The sequence below is a fragment of the Pestalotiopsis fici genome (genome assembly GCF_000516985.1).
Source record: "Pestalotiopsis fici W106-1 unplaced genomic scaffold PFICI_Scf_4, whole genome shotgun sequence".
Classification (NCBI taxonomy): Eukaryota; Fungi; Ascomycota; class Sordariomycetes; order Amphisphaeriales; family Sporocadaceae; genus Pestalotiopsis; species Pestalotiopsis fici.
Window position 1 is genome coordinate 4,151,963 of NW_006917094.1, and position 21,942 is coordinate 4,173,904.

The window sequence follows — 21,942 nt, forward strand, 5'->3', positions numbered from 1 at the left end:
CAAACGACGAAACCCCCCCCCCCCCCCCCCCCCCCCGCCCACGGCTTACCCCGATGGTCCTTCAAGACCTGACTTGAGCTCACCTAGTCCGCCGAGGTAGGGTACTGAGCAGCTAGAGGCGGCAAGTGAGGTGTATTGAGGTAGAAAACTCTCTGAGATTGTAGTCGTCCGACCTGCGGGGAGTGTCCTTGCGTGGTGTGTCATTCCAACCAAGAGCTACAATGAATGAACCATCATGGAGAGGCTCGTGCAGACATTTTCCAGAGACTCAATCAGGCCATGAATCCGGCCGGACCCTGCATGGTGTTAGTAGAGTTGTCTAGCCGTTGAGCATCCGCGACACTCGTCTATTCGGATACAAATAGCCACACCCATCCGTCCATACCTCGAGTATTTGCCAATTGATAGCCCAGCATCCTCGTCATCTTCAGTCAACAGACAATTTATCCTCTGGTCTCTTTCCACAATCCTGGACTTTCATCATCTCGTTCCTCTCTCTTGAAAAACCCGTGCACATGTCGAGACTCATCATTCCCAAACTTATCGACCCTTTCATCATCTGGAGTCTACATCAACTCTTTGCTGTTCACTCCAACACACCGAAGATCCTTGGGATTGCCGCTGGTTCCTCGGGTGGAGACACAGCATTGCGATATTCATCTTCGGCGGGTTACGTGCCCTCTGTATCCTTTCCAATTCGACGAGTTCAACCACGGACTGCCTTCTCCTACATCCCCATTCCCATCTTTTTGTTGTGTAGTGAGCAACGCTTCTGCGAGACCACGTTCACACTGCAGCACGGCGGCTTGGATGCCCATGATGGCAAGTCAGTAGCCGGCAAGGGCACTGTTTCCCTTCCAAGTCTTCATCGCTCCGGCGCGAGGCCTGACACTGTCGCACTGGGAACATACTCCAGCCAGATTATCCTGAAGACAGCCTTCAACGGAAGAGGCCATAGATCGGTACCGCCTGAGGCTTTTCAGCCATCAGCCTCGCCTATACTGTCGTCCGTGGTCTACCAAGACCAGCATGTGACACAGGAGACATATCAGCAACCACCTTTCCCATGCGTCACATGTGGACGAAAATTGACCACAAAAGACAGTTTACGTCGCCATTGCAAAGCTGTTCATACACACCCACAAAGTCTATTTTACTGGTGCGGGTGTGGGAAAACGGACACCCGCAAGGACAATCATCTGAGGCACGTCAACAGCTGCACTCGAGAGGTTCATTGCGTATACCTTTGTATATGCAACATGTGCTGTCTCTGTAAGGACTGTCATGTGGCACACGTCCGGGCTTGTACTTATGACTTCTCGAGAGGATAGATGGATTTCTCTTGAGGTCTGGTGAACGGGTACCTGGACATGACCCTTCCACTCGCATGGTGGAAATGGCGGTCGATCAGGCCGTGCTTGGGTAGTTGACGATGGATGAATGTTGGAAAATAGCAGCTAGGAATCTCCACTATTCTGTTTTCCTTTTGATCTTCGTAATGGTCCGTTTCGGGATCGGTGTCGTACAGGTCGTTTGTGGTAGGAAGAAGGGTGGTACCTTTCCAGTAAAGGGAGTTATCATGAGCAAAAGCATTGTATGAAGAGCAGAAAAGAGAAATATGTTGCTTGGTTTAGAAACCGGGAATGTGCGCGTTGACTTCGCCAGGGGCGTGGTGGGAGTTACCATGGAAAGGCCTCACCCAAGTGAACAAAAGCAGATCGGTTGGAGAAGTGAAGGCATACCCGGACTTCCGATAGCTCGATGTGGTAGATCGGAAGTCCTTGGCGAAGTCGTCATCGTAGCCAAATGGAGAGTTAGTCTTCGGGGATTGTCAGCGTCCAAAACATCGGCCCAACGAAATAGAGAAATTGCTTGACATATCCTCATGTATATCCAGAGAGGTGGAGTGAAGGTAAAGTACAATAATGTGAGACAATGTCGAAATGGTTGTGGTTCCTTTTTTAAGATTTTAGGTAAATTTGGGTTGTAGTACTGTTGGGATGCGGATTGATTAAGAAGGCCATAGTTCTGTTCTGATGAGACCTTTTGCAATATGATTTTGAAAGAACAATCCCTTTCGACTCTTTCTTTTCTCGAAATCCATCCATTTCGGGATATGGTCCTTTCGTCATTCATCTCAGTATACCAAGACCAACACCGCCTGTCCTAATCCTTCTTAGGCGATCAATTAATCTGACTGCAATGCCCCAATGTACCCATTCTGCAGCCTCCAGGCATCCATAACCATCATGGTGCTGTTGCCCGGACCTGGGATATGTTATGTGGTGGTACTGTTTTTAGAGCAATAGGTGATACCCTGGATGTTGTCACGAATCACTGCAATTTTAACCCACGCAAAGGAGATCTGACGGGACAATGCTAAGAAAAAGTGCTGAGCCCTTGATACGATCAGTATTTGAAATAAAGAGTAAAATTAAAGATGCTCTACATCTACGAAAATAATGTGTGAACAAATAGACTTAATCAACCCTTCCCGTTGTGTCACCCGAAGGGTGCCACACATCCAGCCACACTGTGGCGCATCAGCCCTGTATTATCCGCAGCTAAAACTGACGTTATTCACGGCAAGACAATTGAAGTGTTGGAGATGTGTGCTTCTTATTTTTACTAACGATAGCATTTGGAATAAGGGTATTGTCCAGATGCGCTCTATGCTCTTCCAACCTTGAACGAGAGAATCTGCCAGTATTGTCAGTAGTGTGTGTCATCTTATGGCTAGATTGTGTTGAACCTACATCGTTCTTTCCAACAGCCACGGAGTCTTCTTCCGAGACTCGTGTTCCGTTGGATCCCTCTATGTACGCAATCGTCACATCGCCCATAATCTTCCTGGCAACTTCCCCGACAGTCAAGTTCTTCTTGACAAGGACACAATCCCTGAAAACCGATCGAGTATCTGACCCCGATCCAAAAGTAGAGGTACTTCGGACGGGGAATACCGGCACCAGTCCCAGAATCTCTGCTGCTTTGGAAAGAATTTGGACGACACCGGTCGAATTGTATCGGTACAAGATCAAGTCTTTGTACTCATCAATTATGTCCCGGTTCTTTTCATCCAGCTCCTTCAGACCACCACCTTCGGGGTCACCATCATCAATGAGATCTTGCCTCGTCCACACAGAGTCGCCACCTTCTACATACTGAACGTAGCCCTGCTTGGCCATTTTTCTCAAGAAAAGCTCGGCCCTAGCGGAACAGGGTATAATGGGGCTGTCCTTGTACATTTTGCTGATCTTCATGAGATTTGTGTAGGCGTCGGCATCATCGATCTTGTTGAGGGCGATGACGGTTGGGAATTTCTCGTCGGTAAAGGCACTGACGACCTTGTCCACGGTCGCCTCGTCCCAGTCTTCGAGGGGCTCTTTCAGGGCCAGCTTATCCAGAGTCCGTGCTACGAGCGAAGAGGTGCTGCCGTAACCCGAGAATTGGCCTTGCAGTGTCTCAACTGGCGACGCCTTGATCGCGACGTGCCGCCTCTTGATGGAACCCCATCGCTGGTACAGATTGCCCTTGATCCAGGCCACGATTTCACCGCGCAGCCAAGCTATATCCTGCGAGGGGTCATAACCCCGAGTGTTCTCGCCCTCGGCGTTCGTCTTACCACTCGCGTCGACGACGTGGATCAGGGCATCGGCATGTCTGAGATCGTCCAAGAACTTGTTGCCAAGACCCTTGCCTTCATGGGCACCGGGTACGAGACCAGCGACATCGAGGAGTTCAATGGGCACGGAGCGCCGGCCGTCGACACACCCGCCATAGTTGGGCTTGCATTTGTCCTGGAGATTATAGCGCTTGCAAGCGCAGTCAATCTGGAGGTAGCCTATTGCCCTTTGGGGGTCGATGGTGGTAAAGCTATACTCGGCGTGTTAGCCAAGACAAACATGGAATGCTTGATATACCAAGCTTGGTGTTCATGTCTGGGAGGGAGAGGGAAGCAGGCATGCATGCGTACGGGTAGTTTCCTATATTCGGAGGAAGCTCTCAATCAGCGGGGGAGTGTTCTTTGGTTTTTCGCGACGTTGGTTGATAGTAAATGAGGGTCAGAACCCACCGACTTTGGAAGTGGCATCGGTCAAGCTGTTGAGCGTTGTGCTCTTGCCCGCCGATGGCTTGCCCACGAGACCGATAAGAGGATCCCGAGGCATACTGCAAAGCACAGAGTCGGAGTGCGTCCGGGTTTGCGCAAGTTACGCGGCAAGGGTGGGAGATCCGGGCCAACGAGAGTCCGGGGATTGGAGATTGCAATGGACGCTGTGCCAGATATGGTATCGAAAAGTCAGGTATCGGTGTGCCTGTGTACCGTTTTGGGGTGCTCAAGCGCGATTCTAGAGCTGGTCGAAGTGCACAGTCAAACTGCGAAAAGAGTGTGTAATGTCCCAGCGTTGCGCTTGTGCACAATTGTCACCACACACATCATCGTAAGGTTCCGCGGGGCACGAAAAAAAAAAGATTTTGGCTTGGTGGGGGCAGATCTGCATATCGGCTAGGCCCGCCCAAAAATAAGGGACGCGCAATGCTTTTTGCGCGCCAACGGGAATGGCTGGTCGTAAAGAACCTCACACAACTCATCATAACCCTGAAGGTTCTTTTTCTCTCTCAAGGCATCTCGAGCCGCTCCATTGAATACCAAGTCATTCAGGTTCGACGTAATCCAGTATCCGCTCTTGTGACAGTTATCAGGGAAATTAGTCCGCTTCATGGACCACTATGTACTATGTATACGGAGTTAACAAAGGCCGACTCTCAAAATTGCAGGGCATCCCTATTAGTGATTATATCGGCTACCCAAACTTGAAGCAACATCACTAGATGTGAGAAGAAAAACAACCATCTGCCTTGTATATCCCCATTCGAGGCAGATGGTCTCTGCGAGTCTTTGTCACCGAGTCAACTCACCAAGTCTTCTCTTGGTCGGGCCTACTGCTGTGGTGCTATTACGCTAAACGGCCAACTGCCGGCGAGCATTGGGCATAGTGGGCAATCAGAGATTAGTCTCCAGACAAGCACTTCAGACTGAAAATCTTGTTGTGCTCCTCCCCGATCCCGCCTCTCCCGCCTCGGCATGATACATTTCGGGCCATCAACCGTATCGCAAGGCCCTGAGGCTCAGCCTCGCTCTCTTTGCTTGGTTGCCTTCTTTGCCCCTTGCAAAGACCGAATCGGGCCAGGCCAGGACCACGTAAGGCACATGCTGCTGTTGGCCAGGGAGACAGCATATGCAGTGTATTATGAGCACGGCCTCAAGAAGAAGAAAGAAGAAGAAGCCTTTGGGGTTCTCTACACGTGCCTTGGCAAGGACCGGGGTCGCACGAGTTGTCGTACGTCGAGGTCTCAGATAGGAAGCCCAGGGGCCGATCGTCTGAATTCAGTCGAACGCAAATGGGATTTAACTGGAGCCCCAGCTCAATAGTACTCGTTTGCTTCGTCCATTGTTTATGGGCTCCTATCGTTATTACGGTATCAATGTAGTGTACAAAGTACGTACGAATCTATATCGACTTGAAATACAGGTGACATTCAAGATGGAGACTGAAAGAAACCTAGCGTCCATATTCCTTCAATCTCGTGGTTTGAATTGGAAATGAATTTGCATTGACGCGAGCCCAGGTACATCTCGGCCCAGGTATATCTCTGGCCCTGGCATCCATATAGTACGTAGTCTAAAAGCTGATTGCTTGGGTGTTCTTCAGTAAAGTCAGCCTCAATTCCATAACAAGAAAAAATAAACATTTCTGACTGGTGTTTACCATCAATGCATTAAGCTATTTTCTTTGGTTACCTAAATTTGGGCTTTTACTTCAATTTGGGCGTGAAACTTGCCCCAGCCTTCGAGGACATTACGTCGGTGGCACAGCCCAAAAAAAGAAAGATGGAAAAATTTATGCTTGATATGTCTCCCGGATCGGGAGGATTAACTCATTTAGGGATCTAGCATAACAAGTGGGTCCAGTTTCTGTCGTCTGTTCTCCCACATCCCGTCTTGAAACGCCGCCATTCAAAGTACGATGGACTCTTTATTCTACTATGTATTGACAACGTTGGAAATTCCTAAGCCACCATTGGTGCATAAGGCGACGCGGCTCCCCCCTTCGGCCTCCTAGTCATGAGCAAGCTCGCTGCCGGCATCTGAGCCAACTAAAATCCTGGAGGCCGACCCACGATGTGGGACCAGGCGGCGGCACTCTCCCAAGCCCTGCCCGCGGAATACAGGGCCCATGATTGAGACGCGTAATTCTACCCCAGTGCACTCGAGGCTCCCGTGGTCACTGCTCGTTTCCATATCCACAGATGGCCGCTCGCAATGGCAAGAAACATCTCGGCTGCGGGCCTGTTGTTTCTTGGCTGCGTGCCGGCTTCCCCTGTTTGCTGGTCAGAATTCGCGTACAGTCTACGACAGGCGATAACATGACGAATAGCCTTCTCCTTAATTAACGATGATGTGGACTACGCCTCTGGATTACTCAGTATGGCGGGTGAACGGTGGACCCTTTTCGAGTGAAGGAGAAGGCGCTCTCTCTATGAGATTGTGAATATATATAATCCTATATTCTCGCCAAGTTGGAGTATTGATCATCACTCTTGGCCTGAACAACCAACCAACCAATACAGTCGTTTCCTATTTCGATCGCTTTTTATAGCCAAGACACCCATTACACTCTTTTTCAAGATGGTTGCTTTCTCCAAGATCGCCGTTGCCGCTCTGGCCGGCTTTGCTGCTGCTCACCCCGGTGAGAAGCGCGATGAGCAGAAGATGAAGCGTGAGATCGTCGCCCGTGACCACCACGCCCGCAACGGTGCTCGTTCCCTCGCCAAGTGTGGCGACGCCGACTACGCCAAGGCCCTCAAGACCCGTTCCATTCAGCGCCGTGTCGAGAAGGTTCAGAGCCTCCGCAAGGAGCGCGGCATCAAGTCCGGTAAGTCTGCTTTGATATAACTCTCTGCGAGCCGAATGTCGAGACTAACATCATCCCAGCTGCTCGCAAGGACAAGCGTACCCTCGAGGACCTCGAGGCCTACGAGGCCATCAACCACAACATGACCGGTACTTCCGACAACGGCATCTTCACTCCCCTTGAGGAGGTTTTCTCTGCCGACACCAGCTGTATCCTGGCTCCTTACGTCACCGACGGACCTTACTACGTTGCCGGCGAGCTGATCCGCTCCAATGTCAGAGAGGCCGACTTCACCGAGGGTGTTGACCTGTACCTTGAGGTCCAGTACATCGACATCAACACTTGCCAGCCTCTTCCCAAGGTCGCTGTCGACATCTGGAACTGCAATGCTACCGGTACCTACTCCGGTGTTGAGAGCGGCCAGGGTGGTCTGAACACCACTTTCCTCCGTGGTGTTCAGCTGTCCGACCACGACGGTGTTGTTCAGTTCGAGACCATCTTCCCTGGTCACTACGACGGCCGTGCTATCCACACCCACTTGCTGTCCCACACCGGTGCTTCCTTCGAGTCCAACGGTACCATTGGTGTTTTCGACGCTGCTGTCGCCCACATTGGTCAGCTCTTCTGGCCCGATGACCTCCGCGAGCAGGTCGAGTCCACCTACCCCTACACCGATAACACTCAGGCCCTGACCACCAACGATGAGGATATGTGGTCCATCCTCCAGGCTGACGAGAACTTTGACCCGATCCCCGAGTACGTCTACCTCGGTGACTCTATCGAGGACGGTCTGTTCGCCTGGATCCAGATCGGTATCAACGGCTCCGCCGACTACACCGACGATGACTACTACGGCATTGCTGCCTACCTGGCCGAGGACGGTGGCCACTCCACTGGCTACACCGTCGGTGGTGGCAGCGGTGGTGATGCCGGTGGCAACGGTACTGCTCCCACTGGTACCGGCGCCATGCCCACCGGTGCTGCTCCCACCTCTGCTTAAGAAGTTATTCTAGAGTCTAGAATAATTCACTGTCTCTTAAACTTGCTTTTTCATCGTTAAAAAAAAGCCGAGCGGATTGCATTTTTTTCTTCCTATTTTTGCATATAGATGTACATAGAAGTTTTCCACAATTGTGTGTAAATAAATGTATCGAACAAATACTCAAAAGATTTCTGAAAGTTGTGATGTGAAATGCATTTGGATCATAGACGATTGGCTTTCTGGAATAAAAATACAGCCTTGTTTCATGTGACTGGTGACGAGGATCGAAAATCTAGACTCGCCCCACCACCAAGACTGGCGCCCGCATCACTGTTAGCATAACATTTGCGAAGTTTAACACTGTTGCGAAGAAAAACCGGCAATCCGCTACGAGTACAGGATATAACATCGACCTACGCCAAGGAGATTTTCTTGGGTCTGTACACCCCTACTATACAAGTCCAACGCTCAATACGAACCAGTGAGGCATTTCAACAGCCATAGGACAAGACACAAATCACCGGAGCTTTGCCATCATGCGTCGCGGCGATCACTTGGCGGCAATCAAAGCATTCCCGCAGTGGTGTGCTTACAATGACGCCCAATTGCTTGATATAGTCTTGGCCACAGACAGCGAGAGAGGCAATCACTTTAGACCAACTAGAGACCTTGGCACTGATGAGGGCAATGAAGAACCGCCATTGCTCCTTACGGTACCAAAGGATATGGTCCTCTCGGCCGAGGCTATTCAGCAATACGCAAAAGTTGACAAGAACTTTCGTGACATCTACGATGCAGCTGGTCATCAGGTAACCATTGTAGCACTTTTGATAAGATTTTCTAGCATCTCTGCTCACCACGTCCACAGTCACATCGTATGGATACTCTATTGTTTCTGCTGTTGCAGTACATCTATTCCTCTCCGGACTTCCAGGGACATAAGGGCGGCGCCTCTTCTTGGACATGGTACTTTGATGTCTTGCCGTCTCGCATTCCTGTGCCGACCATGTGGTCGGATGAACAATTGATCTACCTTCGAGGAACATCTCTTGAGGTGAGCTATCATTGATGCATGCGAACAAGCGAAAGCTCTGCAAATCAGCGTTTGACACTTGACGACTAGGATGCGGTACCTGCAAAGCTGCAGGCTTTGGGAAGAGAATTTGATCTTGTCCGTACCGAGACTGAGAAGATCCCATTTTGGCGGGAGTTTGTGCATGACAAGGAAATCATCACAGCGGGTGACTGGATTTACCTCGATGCCCTGTATCGATCACGTACACTGGAGCTTCCCAGATCGGGAGAATCCATGGTCCCGATTTTAGACATGGTCAATCACTCAGCGGATGCCAATGCTTATTTCGACGAGACTGAAGATGGTGAAGTCAGGCTTCACATCAGGAGGGGCCATTCCATCCGGGCGTCCTTGCCCGAGTACTCGCTTACTGGTGGTGGTGACGAGATTACAATTGATTATGGCCAGGGCAAGTCTGCAGCAGAGATGCTATTCAGCTATGGGTTCATCGAGCCGGGGACCTCAGCAAAGAGCCTCATGCTTCAGCTCGAAGCCATGGACGATGATCCCCTTGCCAAGGCCAAGTTGCTCCTATATCATAACCATGAAGGAGCACCACGACTGAAGATCGAGGATTCGGATGACGGCGTCCCAACTTGGAGCGCGCCATTTGTTTATCTCATGTGCTTGAATGAAGACGATGGGATAGAGTTTCGGGTTCTTCAGACAGTCGACGGGGATCGTCAGCTCAAGCTCTTCTGGCAGGACGAAGACGTGACAGCCAAGGTTGCCGACTTTGAAAGCCTTATACAGGGACATGAGTTGGAGCCCATCTTTCGTCTACGGGCCACAATGGTCATTCTATCCCTACTAGGTGCACAAATGGAAAACTTGACAGCTCCTATAGATTATGCGATGGAACAGAGCGATCCAGGGTCTTTTTCCCCCACTGCAAGCATCCTGCAGCTACGCGGAGCCGAGCTTGATCTCCTGTCGAGGACATTGGCCGTGCTGGAGGAGCAGGTAAGATTCTTTGTCTCGTTTGTGGCTTACACCTGAAGTGCGACTGTCATCCCAACAGACGTAGATCCCCGAAGGACAACATGACGCCTGCATTAGACCTGACTTGCTAACGCATCCTGCAGAGAGACGGACTTGTGGAAAATGATAGGGTCAAGGCCTATCTCGGATCGATGGAAGCATCCCCAAATGAGGAGGTGCCTGGCCAGCCTACCAATAACGAGGACGATTTCAGCTAGGATCAGTTGGTAGAATCCCTCACCTCCACCATTCCCTACGCCCAAGTAGGTTAGACAGGAGGACCTCCAGATTCCCAAGGGACCAAGGGACAAGAAAGGAGTGCAGATACTGGAAAGCTTGATACTGAATCATGCACAATGCGATAACTTTCCGGAACGTCCATCCCCAGATTTTCGAATTTACACTACTACCATGCGAATGAGATGGCATTTGCTAGTGCGAAAGACTCAACGAGACCTTGTCATCTCACAATAGACCTTGCTCGATATGGTCACGCGCATAAGTATTGCGTGGCCTCTGGTGTATGTCGGTCTAGGAGGCGATTCTACTCGACTCTAATAATTCCTTTGTCTTTCTGTTCAACGGTCTTTAACCCAACAGACTTGCGACCAAGGCGTCGACCCGTCTCACTCGTGTTTATGTCCGGACCGTCGTGCCTGAGAGTGTATGCATGTTATCCAAAAAGTCGGTAGTGGTACAGCCAAGGATACGGCACTGATTGGGCTGTTCCTGCCTACAATGTACAGCAATATATGGATACTACCTATGTACAGAATGAATTGCGGGCTGCCTTTGAGCCACGAGTCCAGCCCTGGAGCTCGCCAATTTACCCCGGTATGGGGCTCCGAATTAGCCGGTGCGCACCCCGGGCGGCTTGTTTCTTTCCACATGGAGGGGTCAAACGGCCTTTTTTTTTTTTTTCCCCTCGGGCGCTGGATGGAAACACTTGCCAGAAACAAACAAGCTTTTCCCTCAAGACCCGTCAAATGTGTCGAAGGAGATGCAGATGGGTGACATTGTAAAAGCTGTCGAGTCGAGCAAGCGAGTCTTGCCCCAACATCACCAGTGTAGAGCTTGAATTTTCCTTCGCCTCAACGCGATTGATGCAACTAGCAGTGTGAGGCGCCCTAATGAACAGCATCTGCCTACTCTGGATTTTTCTCCTTCTTTGAACCGCAGGTTGAAGAACGAAGTGGCTGCTTTCAAGGCATACTCAAGGACAATGTCACACCCATGACTTCATGGAGGGTTTTGTACCAACAAGTTTTGGCCAAAGCGTTCGTTCCATGTTGGGACGAAATTCCCACGTGGATCATTTCTTCTACTCTGTACACACCCAATTTAGAGTATTTGGCAACGACGCTCTCGCCTCCCAATGTTTTTTGTCTGCTGTTGGAGACCAGGAACATCCATCTGAACGGTGATGGGCTGCTGACTCGAGCCTACACGTCTGGCAGGTAAACGGCTTGAACGGTGTCCGAGGCTACCGCCATGCCTATTGTTGGTTAAGAGTGAAGCGACGGAGATGATCTTAATACGGCCCAAGTGGGCATTTAGCGGAACGTGGCCGAGGGGCGGCCCTCAGGGGAGAGGAGAGCTAAGCTTGCCCAACGCTCCAGCTGCATGCTGTGAAACTATACCGCATCTCGATTGAGATTCATGCACCTGCAATCAATCTAGCGTTAAGTGGCATGGATCGGTGAAGCGGCGCTACTCATGGCAAGAACTTTAGGTCGCTTACAGCGTGTCAGAACGTATAATTTCCTCGAGATGACGGGCTGCCAACCTGACGGATTCATCTTTACTAGAAGTTGATGGCGTCCTGGTCTACAGTTGGCCGGCCAAATTGCCAACCTGGCTGGCTTGCAGGAAAACGGTGAGAACTGGTCATTTGAGCAAAGCAATTCTTCCAAATGTTCAGCCCACCGGAGCAAAATGGCTGGGTCAGAGGCAAGTATACTTCGTATAACAGCCACAGCGATGAGTACGTCGCATCATCTCAGCGAAGAGCGCTGGTATTGCGGAATTAAGTGCTGCCACCAACCAGGGAAGCACTCTCATTTGTCGATCTTTGGTCGTAAAAGAGCCGATACAGTTCGCCTCGAGTCTCCAAGTGGCAAGAAAAATCCGAGGGCGAGGATCCCGAAATCTGGGGTAAACTTGGTCTTGTCTCGTGGCAGGGGACTTGGGGGGAAAGTTGAGCGAAATCACCAACCACGCGGACGGAGCTGGGATGTGAAGCCAGTCGCAAGCCAGTCAGCGGATGAAACAGGAACAAACTCGCAAGTATTGATGTGGTGTGTTTCTCATAGAAGCAGTACCAAATCGTTCTTCGTCCTGGAGAGTGATGAGTGCCAATGTGCACAAATGCCGGCTTGAGACTAAGACGAGCCCACGTTGATCCCCAGTCCTAGCGAGGTTTAGATTGGACCATGACGCCTATACTATACCAGACCAAGCAGCCAGGTCATACCACCACTATGCGTCAGACAATAAGTCGGAACATGTTCTAACGGGGAACTAGAGAAACTTGGAGTAAGTATGTACGGCAAAAAGGAGGATTCGGATCTCGCAAACTCTAAAGACAGACACGTTAACTATTTTCGATAGTGCAAAGGACAATACATTGCCCTACAGCCCCTTCCCTCGCCAAGGTACCTACCCTACATGCCCTACCGTTAGGTCGATCATCCATTGATGATGTCTTTCTTCAGAGTGCACTACATCTTAATGTACATTACATACGCTACACTACCAACCTAGGGCACTGATGAATAAAAATACAATGACCAGAGGCAAAGGGAGGGCACTTTGCACGCCTTACCACTGCCAAGCCTCTCTCCGTCTCTTCCAGTGTCCGTCTTCCACATCCCTGCAATCAGAATCAGTGAAATGCCCTTAGCAGGCATCAATACATGGGAAATGTACCCCCAAGGTAATGTAGCAAGCCTGAGATGTACCGTACCTACTAGAGCTCAGCGCCCCTCATTGACCCTTGGCCTCCCCCGGATTTCTGAAATCTAGCCGGCTTGATTGGCCGACAAGTACGACGGCGGCCCCAGCATTATGGAGAGTTCTGGCAGGTCCCCTTTGGTCTGCCCCCATGGCGCAACGCCCTTGGCAAGCTGGGTGGGTTTTCCTTTACATAGTCTTCTTTCTCCACATTCGCCAGTCCCCCGTCTCTTTTCCAGCTTTCCACGTTTCATTTCATTCGTTTCCCTACCCGTCAAGACCGACCTCGCCGTCTCCAGAACACCTACCCCGGATTTCCTGGATAGCTTCCGAAACACCATCGTCAAAAGAGCTGCTGGTCGCGTGATGACACAGTAAGAGTTGCTACTTCTATAGCCAGGGGCCACAGCAACAGACTCGTCTCGCCAGGTTTAAGCATACGCGGGTCTTGGGGCATGCGCGGCTTCTGCGGGGACTAGCTGAACTCTCGCCGACGCGGTATACTCAAGTCATTCTCGCGGCCGCCATCGGCCCTTTGAAATACTCCCGAGAGTCTTGAATGATATTATCTTGTTCCCAGACTGGCTTCTAAACACAAGGACCAACGGTAAAAGGAGGCAACTGCGTCGTCAAGATGCCTGGCATACTGCCCATGAAAGTGATCAAAGTCGGCACCAGCTCGCAGAGTCGGATTGCTCAGGTAAGACTGATAAGCCCATGACGGCAATTTCCACATTCTGTGTACCACGTGCTCACACTTCCCAGGCCTGCGATCGGTGTCGGAGTAAAAAGATTCGCTGTGATGGCATCCGCCCGACTTGTTCGCAATGTGCCAATGTCGGGTTCGAGTGCCGCACCAGCGACAAGTTGAGCCGGCGCGCATTTCCGCGCGGCTACACAGAGTCCCTTGAGGAGAGGGTGAGAGCCTTGGAAAGTGAAGTCAGAGAGCTCAAGGATCTTTTGGACGAAAAGGATGAGAAAATCGACATGCTGTCCAAGATGCACAGTCACCACCACATTCGTCGGATCTCACATTCGCCTGCCACGAGCCCGGCGGCTTCGGTAGCGCGGGAATCCGCAAGGGAACCTTCGCCGGCTAAGGAGGACACATTCCGTGTTCAAGCGTCGCCGTTGTTGCTAGGAGTCGAGAACTCGGACTCATATTTCATGGGACCCTCCAGTGGTCGCTCATTCATAGGTATGCATGCAGCTGTCTTGCTTTTGATGCTTTACTCCATCTAACCCTCCTCTACAGAGGCTTTCAAGCGCAAGATTCAGGAGAATGGAAAGGCTTGCTCCGACTTCAACCCGGAGGCCTTCCTACATATTCAAGGATGCTATCCCTTGGTCACACAAACCCCCTCCTCCTCGATAAAGATTCCCCCACGGCTCTTTTCCGACAGGTGTGTCAACATTTACTTCCAGGAGTGGGCACCACTATTTCCAGTACTGCACAAGCCGACGTTCCTGCATGTCTACGAGGAGTTTGTTGCCGACGCAGACAAATTGAAGAGCCACCACAAGATCGCTCAACTCTATCTGGTATTCAGCATTGCCGCACTATCGAGCGACTTGCCAGACACGGAGCAGATCGCCGCCTGCGAAGTGCAGTGGCAAAAGGCACTAGACGCCATCCTCATGGAAAACACCATGAATACTCTCCAATGTTTGATCCTTGCTTTGATGTATTGCACTATCCGTGCAGACTATAAACGCTTGATTCACTACAAGGGCGTTGCCATAGCTCTATCGCACCGTCTAGGCCTTCACCAGAGCCAGAAGCGATTCTCGTTTGGCGCCTTGACGATTGAGACGAGGAAGAAGGTGTTTTGGACCTTGTATACGCTGGACTGGTAAGTCAATAATGGTTTTTCCTGCTAATCCATCATCATCACTGACTTTCCCTAGTTTCTCGGCTGCAATGCTTGGTCTCCCCAAGGTGCTGAAAGAGGAAGATATTCATGCCGAGTACCCTTCAGACTGTGACGATGAGTATGTGACTGAGAAGGGCTTCCAGCCGACTTTGCCTGGTGAATACACAAGGTTGTCGAGTGCACTGGCGCTATTCAAGGTATCCCGCATCCTTGCCAAGGTCCTCGAAAAGAACTATCCCGCCGCCACATCCTACGACCTGTCACTACAGCAGATTTCGATGCTGGATTCAGAACTCTCAGAGTGGAGCGAGAACCTGCCTACCCATCTGAAGTTGACCTTTGCTCAAGACAAGCCTTCGACAGATGTCACAGGCAGTCGCTCGCCTGTTTTGGTAAGTCCCGTTGATATTTATTCAAGAAATCCGACTAATCATTGACAGGCATTGGCGCTCTATTACATTCGCACATTGATACATCGTCCAGCCGTTGGCTCAAGCCTGGGCCCCAAGGCTGCACCATCACTCATCGCGCTTGGCGAGTCCAGCAAGCACATGATTCAGATCGTTCAACTGCTGGAGGAGCGAAGCATGTCATTCTCCTTCTGCTTGAACAAGACGGATGTGTTAATGTTATGCTCCATGACACTCCTATACCAGACACTCGACCTCAAGCACGAAAGCAAGCTTGTGAAAGATGCGGAGCGATTGGTCAATGGCGTCCTCAAGGGACTGATCAAGTCCAAGGCCCCGGGATCGGCCAACTTACAACGTGTGGCCTCGTTGCTCATCACTGTAGACGCGCCGATGTCGCCACCTTCCGCTCGTGGCAGCCCAGAGTCTGTTGCATCTACGGCACAATCTTTGCGAGCCTCACTTCAGCAGGTCAACCTTTCCAGAAACAAGCCTCTCTACTCGCTCGGGCGCAATTCGATTGCTAGTGTAAGCGAAACCGATTTGCTGTCTCAGCAGGAAAAGCTACGCCGCATGACCGCACCACAGTCTACCATGGTCCGCCCCGAGCTCTATCGATCACAATCACGCGCTTCCTTTGATGATGCCTCGACGCCACGGCCGCATGAGCACCGGCAGCACAGGTTCTCCTTGTCCCAGATTCAGCAAAGTATGATGAGAATGTCCTCGGCACATAAGAAACGGACAAACCTCGACTACCTGTCGCTGAGCAACACACCGGCCACGACGGTGCCACCGTCTCCAATCCAGTCTAGGACTGCCGTTCCACAACCACAATTACAAGCAAAAACTCAGCAAGCACAATCACCAGTCTATCCATCGTCTTCGATAGCACCGCCCAAGGGCACTTCATCGAATGGAATGTCGAATTCCGAATGGGAGTCCTTACTGGGCGCTCTGGACGGTGGACAGGCTAACCTGTACGATGCCATTTATGGCGGTCCGGCACTCTCACTTGAGACACCACCACCAGTCCATACGAATTTTCCAGACTGGTCGCCGGACTCGTGGAATTTGTCCGGCTTCAACCTAGGTGACGTGAACTCAAGCGCGCCGCCACCGCAAAGCGTACTCAGTTTCAGTGACGAGAGTCTCAGTTCCGGCGATGAATTGCCTGCCAGCGATGTCTATTTCAACATGAATGACGACTACCGCGGCAGCCTACTCCATCCCAATCGACCTTCTACGGACGGGTTGATACTCATAGACGGACTACCTTTGGATTTAGGTCTTTGAAATAAGCGATTAGGAAATGCGATACTGTTCTCTTTGGTCTGATGATTCAATGAAGATATGGAGGGTAAATCGGGAGGCATTTGCAAAGTAGTATATACAGGTTTGGAGCTATCATGGGGGTTTTACGAATTTTGGCTAGGTCTTAATCCGAATTGCGTGGGAAAGGACCGGATTGAACAAGTTCCCATGGGCGAGATGGCGTTCATATCGACTCTATATATTTAGATAACCTGTACGGCTTTAAAAGAATACAATGGTGAAATACACACGACCAGAGCTCCTTGTACGAAACCATGGGATTCATCAGGTGTATAGGTTTGGTAGATTAGCTTACGGGTTGGGGATTATCCTGACTCGGACCAATTTGATATGTCTAAATTTTGGCTCTTGCATACCCGTAGGCACCAGACGGCTACGCGGGCACTAGAGATTTAGCACCACTTCCGTAATAAGAGTTCTAAAATTAACCACATTGAGTATTATCTATAACCCTTTTAAAAGGTGTTCAGGGGACTGACTGTATACAATCACCTTTGAAAATGCCTTGTGCAGTTGCCAGTTGTTATGTAATTGCTTGAGCTAGGACTTACTCATACCAAAGTAGAGCCATGACCCTCTTTTCTTACGTATTTCTAGGCGACATTCGGCAATGTCGGGGTGTGACGTCAAGTGTCTCCTTGATAACACGGACTTTAAAGGAAGTTTTTCCTTTTCTTTTCTTTCTGAACTCGGATTTTCGCCAGGTTCCGAGACTCCGCGGTTATGTTCTTTGTAACAGGGAAATGTAAAAGACATCGCGGCTGTAAGCGGACTTAAGAAACCGGAATACTCTGCCATTGACACAAGGTGGGTAGCGCGGCGCGGCGCAGCTCTTCCACTCTCTCTCACTTTCTCTTTGCTCGCTTCCGTCTCTCGCTATCTCTCGCTATCGCACCTGCAGTTTTGTGAGTGAGGGGTCATGTTGCCGTTCCGTATTTGGAGGGTTTCTATCTACCTTTAGTTCCCCAGATGTATATGGTAGAGGCAGGGTAAATGCACGGGGGAAGGAAAGCAGGGGGCTCATTTAAGGAAATGTACCTTGAGCTAGGACTTCTTGGCCCGGGATCTTGGCGACCTTATTTCCACCCAAAAGAATCCACACGTGTGTGTGTGCGTGCTGCTTTTCTGGGGGCTTTGTTACACACCAGAGCTTCAAGTTCTTCCATATTAATCGACGTTCCCTTGCTGACTTATTTTTTCTTTATTTTTTTTCTTTATGTTCGTGCTTTAAGTTGATCATCACTTCTTCATTCTGGGCGGGTAGACTGTAATTTGACGAGCCAAGACCAATTCAAGAGAGACTTTTCCGAAAGGTTTCAGCACAGCTCAAGCAGCAGCCAACTCGGTGGCCCAAGGCAAGGCCATCTGCCAAAAGAGCAGAAACGGATACAGCAATGACGGTCCCAAATGAGTCGACGCGTCTGCTCAACTCGAATTACAAGAGTATGGGCAGTACTACACCAGGTGTGTCCGCGTCCTCTCCGCGGGCTCTTTGATCTGATACTAATGAGGCCTTGGGGGGAAAACTAGCGGCGCCGTTTGCATCGGCATTGACAATTTCGTCGCAAATTGCTGCCGAGCAGGCGGCAGACGGCACCACCACCAATGGTGACGGATCAGCAGCGGCGACCTCGGAGGCTTCGTCCATCCGGCTGCCGCAGGCTATAGCGCATCGCGGATACAAGGCCGCCTTTCCAGAAAACTCTCTGGCGGCTTTCCGCAGCGCCGTGGAGATTGGCGCCCACGCTATAGAGACGGACTTGCACCTATCCAGAGACGGAGTTGTCGTCTTGTCGCATGTGAGTTTGTTTTTTCTTTCCCACAACTGGTCTTGGATTTATATAGGCGATATTGGCACCGTGTTGGATTGATTCATACATGACCATGTAATCTGCAATACCAGGACAGCACAGAAGAGAACAAGGCAGAAGCCGGGGGGCGAGATTTCTTTTTCTTCAAGGCCGAGCTAGGACTGACATTCTACGCCAGGATGCTTCGCTCAAGAGATGTTTTGGCATTGACAAAAAAGTCGCCGACTGCGACTGGTCCTATCTGAGTACTCTGCTCACATTGCGTGAGCCCAAGCAATCGCTGCCACGTCTGATTGATCTGCTCGAGTACCTCGCAAAACCAGATGCAGAACACATGTGGTTATTACTTGATGTAAAGGTATGGCTGATTTGATAATTGCTTGTATTGCCTGGAGTATCTTCCTTTTATGCAAGGGCTATCAAAACTGACCATCTCTCGTATAGACGCATGATGATGCCAACCAAATCCTGGCCGGCATCGCAAAAGCCATAGCCTCTGTGCCCTCGAAACGACCTTGGACTGATCGCATCATGGTCGGCTGCTGGGATGTACGTTATTTCGTCCCCCTCCTTTAAATCCATCAAGTTATTTTCTCGTGCCCGACTGACATAAATACAGGCCAACTACGTCAGGCTGTCCCTCAAACACCTTTCCGGGTTTCCCTTGGCGTACATTGGCGCCGACCTGGGCTACGCCAGCGCCCTGCTCCACGCCGTCCCCCACATGAACTTCAATCTGCTGCAGACCGTGGTCGCGGGCCCCTGCGGCCGGCGCTTTCTGCTCAAGGCCCGCCGCCACGGCCGTGCCGTCTTTGTCTGGACCGTCAACACCGTCGGCTGGATGGAGTGGGATATTCGCCACGAGCTCGACGGCGTCGTCACGGATGATCCCAAGCTGTACCTCGAGGTCTGCGATCGCTGGAAAGACCAGCCCAATGGGCAGAGCAGTGGGCCCGTAGAGAGGAAAAAGGTAGAGCAGCGGGCCAAGAGATATGCCCTTTGGACTCCACGAATGATCTTTGAAATGTCGTTGCTCACATTGTTGGTGGTAATATTTCTAATCTTCCTTAGGCTGAGATATGGCATGCCAAAGAAACGAGTAGAGAAGTCTCTTAGTGGTTAGTTCAAGTCTTGATGAATGGAATATCGGTAAACATATCGGGGCGATGAGATGTATAGCGTCATGTACTTGATAGAGTTTGGAGGGACTGCCGCTGCCGCGGGTATAGATATACCGCCAGAAAGGTCATTACCATGTATCAATGGTCTGACCGGAAAAGATGTACTGGAATTCACGTCTTCCGCTTTAAAGACTTGTGTTATATTAATTGCATCCCACTTGTTCGGTCAAATGGGTTCGATGACTGAAAACAACACATTTATGGTCGAGATAGTAATAGTGTGCCATTAGCAATGTTCATTTGTTTTGCTGACACAGGCACACTACCATTTCCAATGTATGTGAATGTGCATCTTTGGTATTTTCCATGCTTTGCTTTGCTCTATCTCAACCGTCGCTTATTGTAAACCCGAGGTTGTCCAAATCTTGACCGCAGCATCTCCACCTGTGCTTGCGACCTTGTCGCCCGTTAGCCAAGCCACGGCATTCACCCCATCCTTGTGTGCATTCAGAGCCTTTACTCTGCTTCCTGGCTTCGAAAGACTCCAGACAAATACATTGGTGTCGAGAGCTCCACTGACAGCATGTGTGCCAGCTTCGTTCCACGAGATGCTAGTAACCCTCGCAGTATGTGCTGACCATCTGTCCGTTGCAATTGAGAGGTCCGCGGTCTTGTAAGCAAAGATCTTGCCTGATGTGTTGCCGGCCGCGAGATGCGAGCCGTCCCTGGAGAATGACACGGCCGAGATTTGCGCAGTGCTGTTCTTTGCCTCGGCGGACTGCGAGAGTTTGTTGGACGAGTCTACCTGGTAGACACGAACAGCATTGTTGCTCAGACCAACGGCGACGGACGAGCCGTATGCTGCAATGGATGTCGGCTGCGCATCAGAGATATCAAGCTTGCTTGCAAGAGTATCCTTGACATAGACTTCTACTCCGGATAACGTTGCAACATATGTGCGTCCTTCGGCGGAAGCTACTCCTTTGGGCTGCCCAGAGAGCTTCAGAGACTCGCCGGCAAAAGTGGTTGCCGACTCGTCAATGATGCGCAGAGTGTCGTCCCAGCCCACACTGTATCCTCTGCCGGCGCTCGAAGAGATTTGGCTGACTTGGTTTGTATGCGTCTGGCCATCGACCACGGATCCAACACCCGATGAAACCTCCCAGCTCAACACACGGCCTTCGAAACTTCCTGTCAAAAGCTTGGAGCCCTGTCCACTCGAGTCTGCAGTCATGGCTGTGATGCTCTTGTTGTGTCCTTGCACGATCTTGGAAGGTTCCGGCTTGCCCTCGTGCAGGTATGTCAGATCGCCATCCAGGTTGAGACTTATGATCAGACCATCACTTCGGCCGTGAGGCCATACAACGCCAACTTGTTGGTCGGCCACGCTGGCACCTTCGCCAAGCTTCCACGACTGCGTAACCTGTCCGGCCTCGACATCCCACACCTTTACAGTCTGGTCTGCGCTGGCCGTGACAATCTTCTTGCTGTCCTGGCTCCAGCTCACAGCAAAGATACTGCCCGTGTGCTCACCCTCGCCAAAGGTCCTTGTCGGCTCTCCCGTCTTGCCGTCGTACAGCTGGATCTTCTTGTCGGCGCCCACCGTCACCAAAAGGTTGCCATCCGGGGAGAACTGGGTGGCAAACACGAATCCCTTGTGGATACCACTGTGCTTGCTGTTGAATTTGAAGGGGGCGCCGTGTAGGAAGCACAGGGCCATGTCGTCACTGACGGTGGCGGCGCGCAGGGGTCGCATGCCTCGAATGGCGACGGCATTAATGACCTTGCTGTGTCCCGAGACCTCGCCGACGCTGTTGCCCGAGTCGGCCGTGATGCAGTGGCCGAATCGTTCGCGGCCGTCGCCAACGGCAATGATTCGCTGGCTGTCGCCGTCCCAAGCGATGTCGTTGATGCGACCCGAGATGATATGGTACTCGCCCTTGGTGTTGACGGCCTCGACGGCGTCCCAGACACGCACGGTGCCGGAAGCATCACCCGAGGCCACCCAAAAGCCCGACGGCGAGAACTTGGCTACGGTCGTGGCCGTCGTGTGGCCAGTGTACTGCTTGCATTCCGAGGGGTTGTCGATGGAGCGGAGGAAGATAGATTTGCCAGACTGACCAGAAACTTGTTAGCCACGAGTTCATGAGACAAGTACATGTACGGCGTGTTTATGCAATATCAGATGCTAATTTGGGTGTTTAGAAGAGCCAACGGCGACTTACAGCATATGCTAACCTCTCACCCTTTGGGTCGGTGGACAGCTGTGTAGGCTGACCCCGCGAGGTTGCGGGAGTCGCCGCGAGGATCTTCTCGATCGAAATGGACATATTTTTGAATTTGCTCAATCCTTTATGCAGTGCCTAGCTGATTGAAAGATGCGTTGGCTCTGGGATCTTGCTGGGTTTAAATAAATAGGGGAGGGGGGTTTGAGAAATGTAGGAGCCTATTCAGACGCTCCAGCTTGGATTGGCGGTAACTCACAAG

General features: G+C 51.1%; 6 protein-coding genes across 6 annotated transcripts; 4 read left to right on the forward strand and 2 right to left on the reverse strand.

Annotated features, from left to right (window-relative positions):
• Positions 1-2,670: 2,670 nt before the first annotated feature.
• Positions 2,671-4,166, reverse strand: PFICI_07245 (GTP-binding protein; the record flags this gene model as incomplete). Its single annotated transcript, XM_007835826.1, has 3 exons — positions 2,671-2,700; positions 2,757-3,873; positions 4,069-4,166. The coding sequence occupies 3 exons, from the start codon at positions 4,164-4,166 to the stop codon at positions 2,671-2,673; spliced, it is 1,245 nt and encodes a 414-aa protein (XP_007834017.1).
• Positions 4,167-6,688: 2,522 nt separating this feature from the next.
• PFICI_07246 (uncharacterized protein) lies at positions 6,689-7,914 on the forward strand (the record flags this gene model as incomplete). Its single annotated transcript, XM_007835827.1, has 2 exons — positions 6,689-6,935; positions 6,995-7,914. 2 exons carry the CDS (start codon positions 6,689-6,691, stop codon positions 7,912-7,914), a joined length of 1,167 nt encoding a protein of 388 aa, XP_007834018.1.
• Positions 7,915-8,432: 518 nt separating this feature from the next.
• Positions 8,433-10,170, forward strand: PFICI_07247 (uncharacterized protein; the record flags this gene model as incomplete). Its single annotated transcript, XM_007835828.1, has 4 exons — positions 8,433-8,705; positions 8,765-8,950; positions 9,020-9,934; positions 10,057-10,170. The coding sequence occupies 4 exons, from the start codon at positions 8,433-8,435 to the stop codon at positions 10,168-10,170; spliced, it is 1,488 nt and encodes a 495-aa protein (XP_007834019.1).
• A 3,368-nt stretch (positions 10,171-13,538) lies between these two features.
• Positions 13,539-16,484, forward strand: PFICI_07248 (Transcriptional activator protein acu-15; the record flags this gene model as incomplete). The annotated part of the gene is made up of 5 exons (XM_007835829.1): positions 13,539-13,604; positions 13,670-14,102; positions 14,160-14,757; positions 14,813-15,170; positions 15,219-16,484. The coding sequence occupies 5 exons, from the start codon at positions 13,539-13,541 to the stop codon at positions 16,482-16,484; spliced, it is 2,721 nt and encodes a 906-aa protein (XP_007834020.1).
• Positions 16,485-17,917: 1,433 nt separating this feature from the next.
• Positions 17,918-19,457, forward strand: PFICI_07249 (uncharacterized protein; the record flags this gene model as incomplete). Its single annotated transcript, XM_007835830.1, has 5 exons — positions 17,918-17,987; positions 18,054-18,322; positions 18,513-18,692; positions 18,779-18,883; positions 18,954-19,457. The coding sequence occupies 5 exons, from the start codon at positions 17,918-17,920 to the stop codon at positions 19,455-19,457; spliced, it is 1,128 nt and encodes a 375-aa protein (XP_007834021.1).
• A 395-nt stretch (positions 19,458-19,852) lies between these two features.
• On the reverse strand, positions 19,853-21,785 carry PFICI_07250 (uncharacterized protein; the record flags this gene model as incomplete). Its single annotated transcript, XM_007835831.1, has 2 exons — positions 19,853-21,571; positions 21,681-21,785. 2 exons carry the CDS (start codon positions 21,783-21,785, stop codon positions 19,853-19,855), a joined length of 1,824 nt encoding a protein of 607 aa, XP_007834022.1.
• Between the last annotated feature and the right edge of the window lie 157 nt (positions 21,786-21,942).